At 41.9% G+C, this 12,811-nt stretch overlaps 1 protein-coding gene across 5 annotated transcripts in view; it reads left to right on the top strand.

Annotated features, from left to right (window-relative positions):
- Positions 1-11,520, top strand: part of LOC117525137 (plakophilin-4-like) — a 237,110-nt gene extending 225,590 nt beyond the window's left edge. For 4 of the 5 annotated variants that reach the window (XM_034186984.1, XM_034186986.1, XM_034186987.1 and 1 more), the window contains 6 exons: positions 722-914; positions 1,320-1,404; positions 3,590-3,707; positions 3,794-3,934; positions 4,646-4,710; positions 10,412-10,657. In XM_034186984.1, coding sequence (XP_034042875.1) covers positions 722-914; positions 1,320-1,404; positions 3,590-3,707; positions 3,794-3,934; positions 4,646-4,710; positions 10,412-10,657 — 848 coding nt within the window. Of the gene's footprint in view, positions 1-721; positions 915-1,319; positions 1,405-3,589; positions 3,708-3,793; positions 3,935-4,645; positions 4,711-10,411 lie in introns of all 5 variants that reach the window. The other variant, XM_034186983.1, reaches the window with a different exon arrangement.
- Positions 11,521-12,811: the final 1,291 nt, after the last annotated feature.

Here is a 12,811-nt window from a genome sequence, read left to right as displayed (position 1 = left end):
CTTGAAAGAATTCTTCATCTGAGCATGTTTTGTGGAGATGGTCTGAAAAGCTTTACAATCATCCTGCTAACATTCAGACCGCATAAGTGATCACATAGCTTCCTGGGCGGCTGCAATAATGTTTAAAAGCAGCTTTTTCCAATTAAATGCTAAACACAAGAGAATGTTGTCACAGTTTTAAAGACTGCTTCTTGTTTTCAGTTTGCTGTGCTCCAGAAGTTTTCCAGAAGCCTTTTGTGGAATTTAGGGGGGTGGGATTTGTACCCTATGTGGAATTAATGAGTTTGAGTTCCAGCACGGCGGGGGTGGGGGGCTATAGGTGGAGGAGTGCAGGTTTGCACAGTGTGAGGTACTTTTGCATTTGTACTCGCTGTATTCAAGTCCTTCAATTGGGAAGGTCTGCTGAAGGAGAGATAGAGGAAGTCATTCCCTTTTTTTAACGCCAGGATGCTCTTGTAATGATAACACAATGTCACAAAGGAAAACTGTCTACATCTTTGCAGTCTCAAGCACACACACAAACACAAAGGTTTGTAATGGACACATTTTAATGTTGGCTGACTTTTAATCTGGTTTTATTGACCTTTGAATGTCTATTAAATTTGATGTTGAAGCACCTTGTGAATATATATGTTCCTACAGGGTTATACAAACAAAACCATTTACTTAATTACTTACTTACATAGACCTCTTACTCACCGTGCTCCCTCCTCCCTCCCAGGGAAGTACGCCATGAGGGACCTGGTCAACCGCCTTCCCGGAGGAAACACCACCCTGCTGTCAGATGAGACTGTGGCGGCCATCTGCTGCACCCTGCACGAGGTCACCAGCAAAAACATGGAGAACGCCAAGGCCTTGGCGGACACGGGCGGCATCGAGAAGCTGGTCAACATCACCAAGGGCAGAGGCGACAGGTGTGCTGTGTTTGAAATGTCTGAACATTTCTAACGAACTGATACAAACCCGGCTTACATATGCACATTTGTCCCAGTGCACTGCAGAAACCCCCACACACATACTCACATGATGTCTGGCCTAATCATAGCAAGAGTTTTATTGGAAACATTTAAATACTTGGAGAAGGAGAACCCATAGCCAGAGGGAAGGTGGTTTTGTGTGCGTTGAGGTTACATTTCCCAGCGGAAAAAGACAGTCCAGCAGCTATTTCTAGCCTGTTATATATTCAGTAATTTTCCACACTGAAGTCCACTGAGGACACACTATTCTTTCAGACATGACGTCCTTTTTAGAGTTCCCTTATGAATGAGTTAAAATGGAACAGAAATAATGTAAAACACATGTTTGTTTTTGTTTCCTAGGTACTCCATAAAGGTTGTTAAGGCCGCTGCTCAGGTGCTGAACACACTGTGGCAGTACCGGGATCTGCGCACGATCTATAAGAAAGTAAGAATGTTGCTCTGATGCCACGATGAAACAGTCACCTGTTAAAAAAAAGAAAGAAATTCTAAAATAGTTTCAAAATTAGGATGTTCAATTTTAGATAACAAATTGCTACAACATAATCTAAATTAAATAAAGAATGTTAAATATCAAAACAATGGATCTCATAAGTAGTCACCCCTTTAACTTAATGCAAATAAATTATCACTTTAACAGCTTAGTTACCTTCAAGCAAATAAGAGGCTAAAATTTTTTTGGGGGGGGGCACTGATTTTAAACATTGAAGTAAATTGATTATTTAAAATATTGACACACAAAGTTAATTCTCTTGATGACAAGCTGTTGTCAAAACCTGAGTGACCATGCATGATGGAGACTGAGGGCTGAGCTCGATCATGTAATACACAAAGTCTAATGTGCATAGTGCACGTGCATTTGGGGCGTGTCCAACTGCACTGTCGTATTTACAGGGTGTGTAATCTGAGTGCAGAGTAAGTCGCAGGATGCAAAGGGGTTGTAGTCAGAGACTTAATTAGTTAGGGGTGTCTTATACCCATAGTATGGAAATAAACCAATCAATCATATAATAATAAATAACCAGTGGCAGGGATATGGGACTAACCTTGGATTCTGTCGGTTTGGCCTTTTTTGTAATTGCTTGTAACCTTGTAACTGATAGGATGGCCTAAGCAGTAGGTCATCCCTCTGAGTCTGGTCTGCTTAATAAAGTCTGTTTTATTGATGCAGGGAGATCATTCCACAGAACAGGGGCACGATAAGAGAAAGCTCTGTGATCTGCAGACTTTTTATTCACCCTGGGGACACAAAGTAGTCCTGCACCCTGAGAGTGCAGAGCCCGGGCCGGTACGTAGTGTTTAATTAGGTCAGCTAGATAGGGAGGTACCAGTCTGTGAACAATTTTATAGGCTAGTAGCAGAACCTTAAAATCTGGTCTCACAGGTACAAGAAGCCAGTGAAGAGATGCCGACATGGGTGTAATGTGGTCAAATTTCTAGTTCATGTCAAAAGTCTGGCAGCAGCATTTTGAGCCAACTGGAGACCCCTAATGCTGGACTGCGGTAAACCAGAAAATAGAACATTGCAGTAGTCCAATCTAGAAGACACAAACGCATGAATCAGGGTCTCAGCATCAGCCATAGAGAGGATGGGACGAATCTTCGCTATATTTCGCAGGTGGAAGAAAGCAGTCCTCGTAATATTTCTAATGTGGAGGTCAAAGGACAGCGTAGAATCAAAAATTATCCCAAGGTTCCTCACTTTGTCAGTACCCATGTGAAGAGCCTTGGGGCTTTGTTGTGATTTGGTGCTATATAAATAAAATTAATTGAATTATAAAGCCCTTTAAGTGCTAGGTTGTGTTGGAACCTTGCATACTGCTTTTTAGACACTGGACTGACTTCACCTGAACCCCGGTTCAACAATAAGGTGAAGTTATGTACTTTCCTGTTAGGGTTCTGTTTAATTGTAGGTTTTTTTTTTTTTTCCACACGTGCAACAAACTGTTTTGCATGTTTGATTGAAGGTGTTTCTGAATTCAAATGACCAATTAAATGATTAGCGGAAGGGATTTATCAACAGCTGATACTGATATGCGTACAACTGGCATGCACCTGTTTGATGAAAACAGATTTGTTTGTAATTACGCACATACTGAATTTTGTTCATATGACAGCATTTAGTACTTTTTCTATGCACAGTTTGATCAATGAGGGCCATAGTTTTTGTGACACAATGACCTTCAGCCACTGTACAATAGCAGTCCAACAACGTTGCCCCGGACCACACCTCATTTTAAGATTGACACGTCAATGAGCAGAAGGAAACTTATTTAACGAATGTGGGTGCTGGGATAAAAAATGACAACTGCATTGGGATTGTGCTGCACTGTGCACTGCTGTAGTATGTCACAGAAAACACAAACAAAATAATCTAGGTTTGAGTTTTCCCAAAGGCAAATAGAAGTCTTTGCTAAGTGGGCCTTGAAGAATAAATAAATAAACCAAACATTGCTATGTGGATCATGAAGCCGTGGTGCTTCTTTTTTCATATTTTACATCTTCTGACTGATACAAAGACAAATTACAGACGCAACAAAAGACTTCTGCACCACCATAATTTTTTATTATTAATCCAACTGCCACTTTTTTATGTCTGTGCTGCCTGACAGGATGGATGGAACCAAAACCATTTTCTCACTCCGGTGTCAACACTCGAGCGGGACAGATTTAAGTCCCAGCCCACCCTCCCGTCCAGCACCATTCAGATGTCGCCTGTAAACCACCCTGGTAGGTTTCAATGAGACACATTCACCACCACCTCAAAGCAAGAGGCAAAGCTCTGGAATCTACTGATGGAATGTTACTGTTCGCAGCTGGAAGTGCCACATCATCTCCCGCCGTGCTGGGCATCAAAGAGCATCGAGACACAATCAGAGATTATCAGCATGCACATTCAACTATGCAATTTTATAATTACAAAGGGGACAACGGCATCCATAAAAACCAGTACACAGGTACTTGAGCACTGCACTCAACTGAACACGTACATGGTGTTGGAAACTGAAGTCAAACATGCAGCTATCAATTTTGGGAGGTGATGGGGTAGGAGCCAATGACACAATCTCAAAAATGCTCCATCGATTAAATGTCTCATTTAAGAGCAGTTGGTTCGGCCTCTGTCGTCTCTGAAGGCCCAGTCTTTGAAGAATGCAGCCTTTGAAGGATGTGGCCGCTGAATTGAGACACAACTAACAATTCAGTGACGCTACATATGTGTAGCATATACAGAGGTTGAAAACAAGCTTGTTGAACTTATTTGTGAGCAAGTAATTTATCGTCCTGCTGTGTTCATCCATCCACTAAGTTTGTGATGTTATACAATGTTTTGTCCTTGTTGAGATGGAACACAGCGAGAGCAGAGTAAACAAAATGATCTGCAGCCCCGACAGCCCATGTGAAACAGCAAAGTGGAAAATGAGTTTCAGGAATCCACTAGTTGTATAAAGTGCCAAAGCAAAATACCCGTCTCAGGGGTTATGTAAACAACAGAAGCGCTACAGCCAGGTCTGTTATTCTTCTCCACCGCTCGGCCGACTCTAACACCTCTTCTATCACAACATAAATCTACAGTGATCTCGTGGAATATCAACTTTTGGTTTCCTAACATTTATGTGCAAGAAATCCTTCACTTTGTTTAGCTATACTCTTTATTTGTTTATTTTCAGTGCCTGGAAAGTCTTCTCCCTATTACTACTCATCGCCCACAAGAGAGGAGCCCAGAAGAACACAGGTGAACACACGAAACTACAGTGCTTAGCTCTGCCAAGTGCCTCATTCTACACTATATGGATCTGGATCTGGCTTCCAGTTTCCATCAATACGTGATTTAAGCTTAGAATTTTTGAAACAAATGATCAAAAATACCTGATCTAACAGTGTTTAAGAATGTGATAGTAGGTAATGCAGCACTGTGTGCACCTAATCAACAATACTGATTAGTTCTTCTTTGAGCGGGTAACATTTTTATCAGTTTTGGGGGGAAATTAATTCTATGCTCTAAGTATTTTTTCTGACAAATCTCAATCAGTGAGGCATCACAAATTGCATATTAATGTATGGTTTACATTCACGGACTTTTTCCTAAAATTAAAACAATGCTGTTAAAGTGAAGCACATTAGTTTTAATTTGAGGATAGATATAGTCTAGGGATGCACCAATCCCGATACCAGTATCGAGTATTGGCACAATCCCGTATTCATTTACTCGTACTTGTAATCATAAAACGTCTCCAATACTACGTCACCCGACACCTCTTCACAGCAGCGTGATGTCAACCTCTCAATGGGGGATTTTCACACACACGCTCCGTAATTTCCAGACTATAAGCCGCTACTTTTTTCATACGTTTTGAACACTGCGGCTTAAACGATACGGCTAATTTATGGATTTTTACAGGCTTTCATGTAATGTTCTCACAGGTCGAAATACATCAATGCTGTCCACTTACTGGCTGAAAGCTGCACTCCTAATGCGGAGAAAAGTCACAACACGTAGTAAATAAAAACTCTCACCTGTTCATGGAATTCATCATCCCATGATCCTGAAGAAAAATTATCCACATACAGCCTCCTGAGTTTGGAAAACATCAAAATATTTTAATTCCTTGTCGTGGCTGGAAAACGTTCTTCCGTGATACCACACTTTGCGCCACAGTTGCACCTTCAGATCTCAGCTCATGTTTCAGCGGCAGAGGTCATCCATCAGGTTGGTAAGTTTCAGCCCCTGGTGTGGGTGTTCAGGCCAATGTGAGACCGGCTCGGTCCGCTACAGGTGTAATCTGTTTGTTGAATGTCTGTGGCGCTGCGTTAGAGCCAATCTGTTCCAGCTCCACGAGCCACGCTTCGCACCAGAATTTGAAAGTCACTGCACGCCTCATTCGTTAACAGCTCAGTTACCACAGGTAGTGTGCTATTCTGTATGCATGCGATGAAATTATACCATGATCCACAAAGAAAAAATCAAATAAAATGAAATAATGTTAAAATTACTCAGTTTTGCCTCCATGTGGTGCGGAGACGCTGTACGACACCATGTCTGCATGTGTGCGTACACCGTGCTCATCAATATTTCATGTTCCACCTGTATGTATTTAATTTAAAAAATAGTGTGGAGAGTGAAAGGCTCAGTGTCACACATTGTAGATAAAACACAAAGAATCTCACAGCTCACATAACACAGGGAAGCTTCTTTTCATCAAAATGAATCTGCCCTCACATTTTCAAAAAAGGTATAGTCCTCACAGACATAAACAAAGTTAGTGATGGACAGTTTCAGTTCTGTTCCTGCTATTGTATATTTTGTAGTGCTGAAGTCCACAGCTTATATTTCAGTGTGATGTCTTGCAGTGTCATGTTAAGAAACACAAAGTTAATGTTAAAGAACAATTTGTTGTAGTCAAAAAGTGAAGTTACATGATTTAGGTGAAATGTTTGTAAATAAAAACAAAGCTAATGATAATGGTAGCAGTTACAGTCAAAAAGTAAGGAACAACTGATGAATTAAACATTTTCAAAGTCATGATAAAACTGTAATGGTATCAAGTATTCGCATTGGTACTCTATATCGACTCGTACTTGTACTCAGTCCGGAAAAAAGTGGTATCTGTGCATTCCTAATATATTTAAATAATGGGAAAGTTGTAGGAATTAGATTGTTTATTTTATGGGCTTAAAAGTACTTTGCCAAAAAATAATAAACTGGCAACAGTTTGTTTTGTTTTTTAAAAATCATTTATAGAAACTTTACAGCAGACTCTCTGCTTAAAACATGCTTTGCTTAGCTTCAAAATTAGCCAAAATGTCCAATTACTTGTGAACCTAATTGCAAGCACTGTATTTCCTTTTTTTCTGATCAATATTTGTAGTTCCAGCAACCATCCAGAAGATGGTGGTGTTGTAACTAAAAAGATCAGGTCAGCCCTCTCTTGTCTGCTCTTCTTGTTTGTTTAGTTGATGTCATCACATTATTGTAATTTAGGACTTCTGCTGCTCCCTTGCACCAAACTCATCCTTTGAAATCAACATTTTATGAGGAAATATTTTACAGTATCAGGTGCAAGACCTTTGTTTGAAATCCGTCCATGTGGCTGCCGAAGCTTGGTGCAGATGACGAACTCTTCTACCCCACTAGGCAAATATACTCAACAAAAATATAAACGCAACACTTTTGGTTTTGCTCCCATTTTGTATGAGATGAACTCAAAGATCTAAAACTTTTTCCACATACACATTATCACCATTTCCCTCAAATATTGTTCACAAACCAGTCTAAATCTGTGATAGTGAGCACTTCTCCTTTGCTGAGATAATCCATCCCACCTCACAGGTGTGCCATATCAAGATGCTGATTAGACACCATGATTAGTGCACAGGTGTGCCTTAGACTGCCCACAATAAAAGGCCACTCTGAAAGGTGCAGTTTTGTTTTATTGGGGGGGGATACCAGTCAGTATCTAGTGTGACCACCATTTGCCTCATGCAGTGCAACACATCTCCTTCGCATCATCCGTGAAGAGAACACCTCTCCAACGTGCCAAACACCAGCGAATGTGATCATTTGCCCACTCAAGTCGGTTACGACGACGAACTGGAGTCAGGTCAAGACCCCGATGAGGACGACGAGCATGCAGATGAGCTTCCCTGAGACGGTTTCTGACAGTTTGTGCAGAGATTTTTGGTTATGCAAACCGATTGTTTCAGCAGCTGTCCGAGTGGCTGGTCTCCGACGATCTTGGAAGTGAACATGCTGGATGTGGAGGTCCTGGGCTGGTGTGGTTACACGTGGTCTGCGGTTGTGAGGCTGGTTGGATGTACTGCCAAATTCTCTGAAACGCCTTTGGAGACAGCTTATGGTAGAGAAATGAACATTCAATACGCGAGCAACAGCTCTGGTTGACATTCCCGCTGTCAGCATGCCAATTGCACGCTCCCTCAAATCTTGCGACATCTGTGGCATTGTGCTGTGTGATAAAACTGCACTTTTCAGAGTGGCCTTTTATTGTGGGCAGTCTAAGGCACACCTGTGCACTAATCATGGTGTCTAATCAGCATCTTGATATGGCACACCTGTGAGGTGGGATGGATTATCTCAGCAAAGGAGAAGTGCTCACTATCACAGATTTAGACTGGTTTGTGAACAATATTTGAGAGAAATGGTGATATTGTGTATGTGGAAAAAGTTTTAGATCTTTGAGTTCATCTCATACAAAATGGGAGCAAAACCAAAAGTGTTGCGTTTATATTTTTGTTGAGTATATAAAGAGGGTGACATAAATGCTGCTGTGGTAAATAGCGATGCTGGTGCAGGGGGGAGGGGGCCTAGCACATCAGTTATTGTGTGAGCAAGAGCTAATGTGACCAGTGGGGTGGGGACGATGTGGATGTGTGTCAGGCTCCTGTCAGTGTGGGACATATCCACGCCACCAGCCCACTCAGATAAGAGGAGGAGGAGGAGGAGCAGGGAGATGAAACAAAGAGAGTCCTCGTGTCCTCATCCCATAACCAGAAGAGCAGATAATGTATGGTGACAGTCATTACTCACTGTTTTCAGATAAACAGTATTCCATCCATCTTCAGAATAGTTTGCTGACATATTAGTGCTAACAGACTTGTGCAGAGGAAGTGATTGATTAACTCTGATGGTGGCCAGACAAACACACATGCAGAAACTGCCAGATGCTGATAGATGTTATTCCATTTTATGCCCATGAGATAGGTTTTTTTTCTACCTGTTGGTCCAATCAGAGTTTGGCAGTAGAATGTTAAGGCACCCTGAAAAGCCTCTCTGTCCACTGAGTCCAGTACAATATGTTTTACAGGTTTGAAAAAAAAAACCATGGAAAATGTTTCAGCTTTCATTGAACAGATAAAAAAAAAAAACAATTGAATGTGTCAAATAATACTGTAGACCCCACGTGTGGATCAGACAGATTCGTGACAGTATGAAATTTAAAAACAATGGAATCTAAACATCAAAAGTGTAGTGCATTATAATCTGACTGTGCTTGCTTCTGTGGACATTATGGACCTGATTTACTGAAGGTTTGTGTGTTTAAGAAAACATGCACAGTCACCATTGCACTTGCAAGTACATCTGTATGCTGACTTACTGCTGTCCGTGTCACATGACTGCCCCACTATCAATTGTGCGTTCACTCAGTAAATCACCTGCAAAACTGTCTCTACCCCAATGCGCAAAAGTTTGGATTGTCCATGCAATTTAGCACTCGTTATCTGGGATCCGAGCTCCTCGGATTCGAGCCGCTGCTCCTCCACGTCGAAAGGAGTCGGTTGAGGTGGCTCGGGCATCTTTTCTGGATGCGCCTGGACGCCTCGCTGGAGAGGTGTTCCGGGCATGTCCTATTGGGAGGAGGCCCCGGGGAAGACCCAGGACACGCTGGAGGGACTACATCTCTCGGCTGGCTCGGGAACGCCTTGGGGTTCCCCCGGAGGAGCTGGGGGAGGTGTGTGTGGATCAGGAGGTCTGGGCGGCTTTGCTTGAGCTGCTGCCCCCGCGACTCGACTCCGGATAAAGCGGAAGAAAATGGATGGATGGATGGATATCTGGGATCCTTTCTCAATCAGCCCCTATGTCTTTTCTCAGGAACCACTCAACTTAACGTTGGTGTCATGTTATTGGAAAGATACAAGTTTAAAAAACTACAATGAAACATTGCCACAAACTGAAGCATCATTATGGTAATGGAAAAAGAGCAGATTGTACCGTTCAGTTAATTGGAGACACCCAGGTTCTACTGGATATAGTTTTCCAGCAAATGATCGCAAACATGTTTTGACCTTTGACCACAAAAACATGCAGTGCATTTGTGCAGCACTCAGACGTGCCTTATATAAGTGAGTTCACAGTGCTCGAACACCCTGTACACCACATAACAAAACTGTAAATCACCATTAAACAAAATAAACAACAGTGGAAAAGTACAAAACCTCATCTTACTGCTTCAGTTCTTCAGCTCAGTCAGCTTGAGTGGTCGCTGTCAGCTGGCACGCGCTGACAATTTGACACTAATCTGAACCCACCAGAAAACCTCTTGCCTAAGTCTGCTTTGGTGCACTCCAGCTTAAAGGGGATGACACATGACACTGATTGGTTTATCTCCTGTTGTGTCCAAAACATGTCGTCTCGGGCACACCAGAAATGGATGTGCGCTATGCATGGTGGAATGGCACCGTAGACCATCATGATACAGCCCGAAATGTACCATCCTCATAAGGATGTGACATTGCACAAATGGAAGCGTGTGCTCCTCCATGTCATCTCAGTCAGTAGTTATCTCTAGCAAATGTCTGTTTAATAAACTCCACCCCAACAACCCTCTGGACGAGTTGGGACTGTTAGTTGCACTTCACTTTTTTCTTTTCCTGATCCTGGTGCAGCCTTGTTCATCACATCTTTGCTTCTTTTCCTGCAGCATATGTACTACACAGAGGATCTGGGCAGAAGGAACTACGACACGTACAGAATGTACCTGCAACATCCTCATGGCTACGATGACCCTTACTTGGATGATGTGATCACGTACCCGCCCACAGTCAGCTACAGCTCGCAGCCTCACGGACTGAAAACCACCACCAACTACGTGGACTTTTACTCCACCACGCGAGGGCCTACCTACAGGGCAGAGCAGTACCCTGGCTCACCTGACTCCTGGGTGTAGGTCTTTGTACATCACTTAAGAGTCACGATGCTCCTGTGCTTCAGCCGTGAGCTCGCTGTAGGAGGGGCATCGTCATCCTGTAGTGGAGCCAAAGAATCGTGGAGCATTTTACAAACAAGAAGAGATATGAACTCTGATGAACTTTTATAAGTGTTTGTTTTAAGTGTGTGTGTGTGTGTGTGTGTGTGTGTGTGTGTGTGTGTGTGTGTGTGTGTGTGTGTGTGTGTGTGTGTGTGTGTGTGTGTGTGTGTGTGTGTGTGTTCAACTGAGCGACGCCAGAAGGAGAGATGGAATGTGTGCCAAAGAAGGAAATCAAGGAATGTTTTTATTCCCCTAAAGGAAGATGGAATCATGCTGGGGCTTTTGTTGAGGGACAAATCTGGACAGCATCGTGAGCGACACGTGTCCTGCTCTGGCTAGATGTTAGATTTATTTTGTTTACGAATCTTGTAGCTGTGATAGCGTGGTGAAGGTGTGAGTCATGTGATGGAGGGTCCGCGGTAAGAGTCAAGACTGGGAACATGCACGTGCCGAAGCCAGAATGGATCATGAACTCATATCTGTTAAAAAAAAATAAATAAAAGTGAACTAATGCTGTTAGATTGTACAGAGGGATTAAATTGTATCTGTACTTCATGTCAGAGTTGTGTATCTCATGGAGTCTTGTATATTTCTTTGGTTTTATTGTAAATACAGAAAAATGACCTGGTTTACACTCATCAACCGTAGTTGGAAAAAAAACTTGTGCCATGAAAAACCTATAGATATATAAATATATGAAGAAATTTAGAGTTGTGGAAAAAATATACCATCATAACACAACCATGCAAAACAATAAAAGGTCAGTTTTGTTTTTTAGATGATTCTGCAGTTTTGTGATTTTTATACATACACAACATATCAACAGAGTTGATGAATGAGCATGTGAACTAAACTGTAGTCTCTGCATGTATATGTTATATATATATATATATATATATATATATATATATATACATACACTGGAAAAGCCTGCATAATGTCATCCACTGAGTTTCTATAGAGACCCGGTACAACTGAAATGACCCTCTTATCTGGGCATCGCTATGTTAAGAGCCCTGCCCACATTGATTCACAATCAACTCATTAATGCATAAAAAGGTGGAGCGTGGGTGGCTCTGTGTGTGATGAAAAAGCCTGAACACACCCACTCCCAAGCACACTTTAACAGGCTAACCTTGGTTCAGGTGTTTATTAATTCATATTTTTGTGGACTGCACAGTGGTTCTCCTAACCATTTACTTTGGTGTGGGCAGCAAACGTTATGATCCGTGTATTTCCTCAGTAATTGTGCTTTATGTGGACCTACTGGTGTATGTTAGCATACACCATTAAATAAGATTAGAGTTTCACTTGGTGTGAATATTTCAAGAGATGTCTTAGATGATCCATTATGACATTTTAACCCCACAAACCATATCGCAGGTGTTTGTAATAAAATACCCCAAACACACAGAGCAACAACACAACAGCGAGTGGCTCCATTAGGGCAAATAAAATAGGGTTCTTTGGTTACGGTCAGAGGCTGTGAGAGATGGAGTCGCTGGATCCAGTCGCTGTCACTCAATGCAACAACGCCCATGTTTTAATTAAAACGTCTTAAACTAAGAAGCGACAAAAAAATTCACCCCATACAGTCACGGAGGCGGAAACTATAGAGACCAAAACAGTTTTTTGTACCAGGATGTAAACATGATTATTTCTGCTCTGAAATTGGTTATCTTAAAATGCCAGTTCAGGAACTGCACTTACAGGTTGTGGTCAAAATACAGCCTGAAGTGTTGCCGCTTGGTCAAACCAGAACCACTCCACACATGCAAAGGATCATGGGACCCTGAAACTTTGTAGAAACTCTGACAGGAACAAACTTGTGATTTCAGGGCTTGCACACATTTTTGACTGTTAAAATGTTTGGTGGCATTGAAGATAGTGGAATTAAATTTAGTGTAAGCTAATTAGTCTGCTCATGATTTTCCAAATTAACTGAAAAGCTAATCCGCTCACAAAAACCATAGCTTTCTAATTAGCTCTTAGCTGATTAGCTGAACTCTGCCCAAAACTGGATTGCTTGCTCTTTCTTAATTCCTCACCACTACTTTAACAGACATGTTTGTG

Source organism: Thalassophryne amazonica, chromosome 14 (genome assembly GCF_902500255.1).
Source record: "Thalassophryne amazonica chromosome 14, fThaAma1.1, whole genome shotgun sequence".
NCBI classification, from domain to species: Eukaryota; Metazoa; Chordata; class Actinopteri; order Batrachoidiformes; family Batrachoididae; genus Thalassophryne; species Thalassophryne amazonica.
This window is presented reverse-complemented; position numbering and strand designations above follow the sequence as displayed.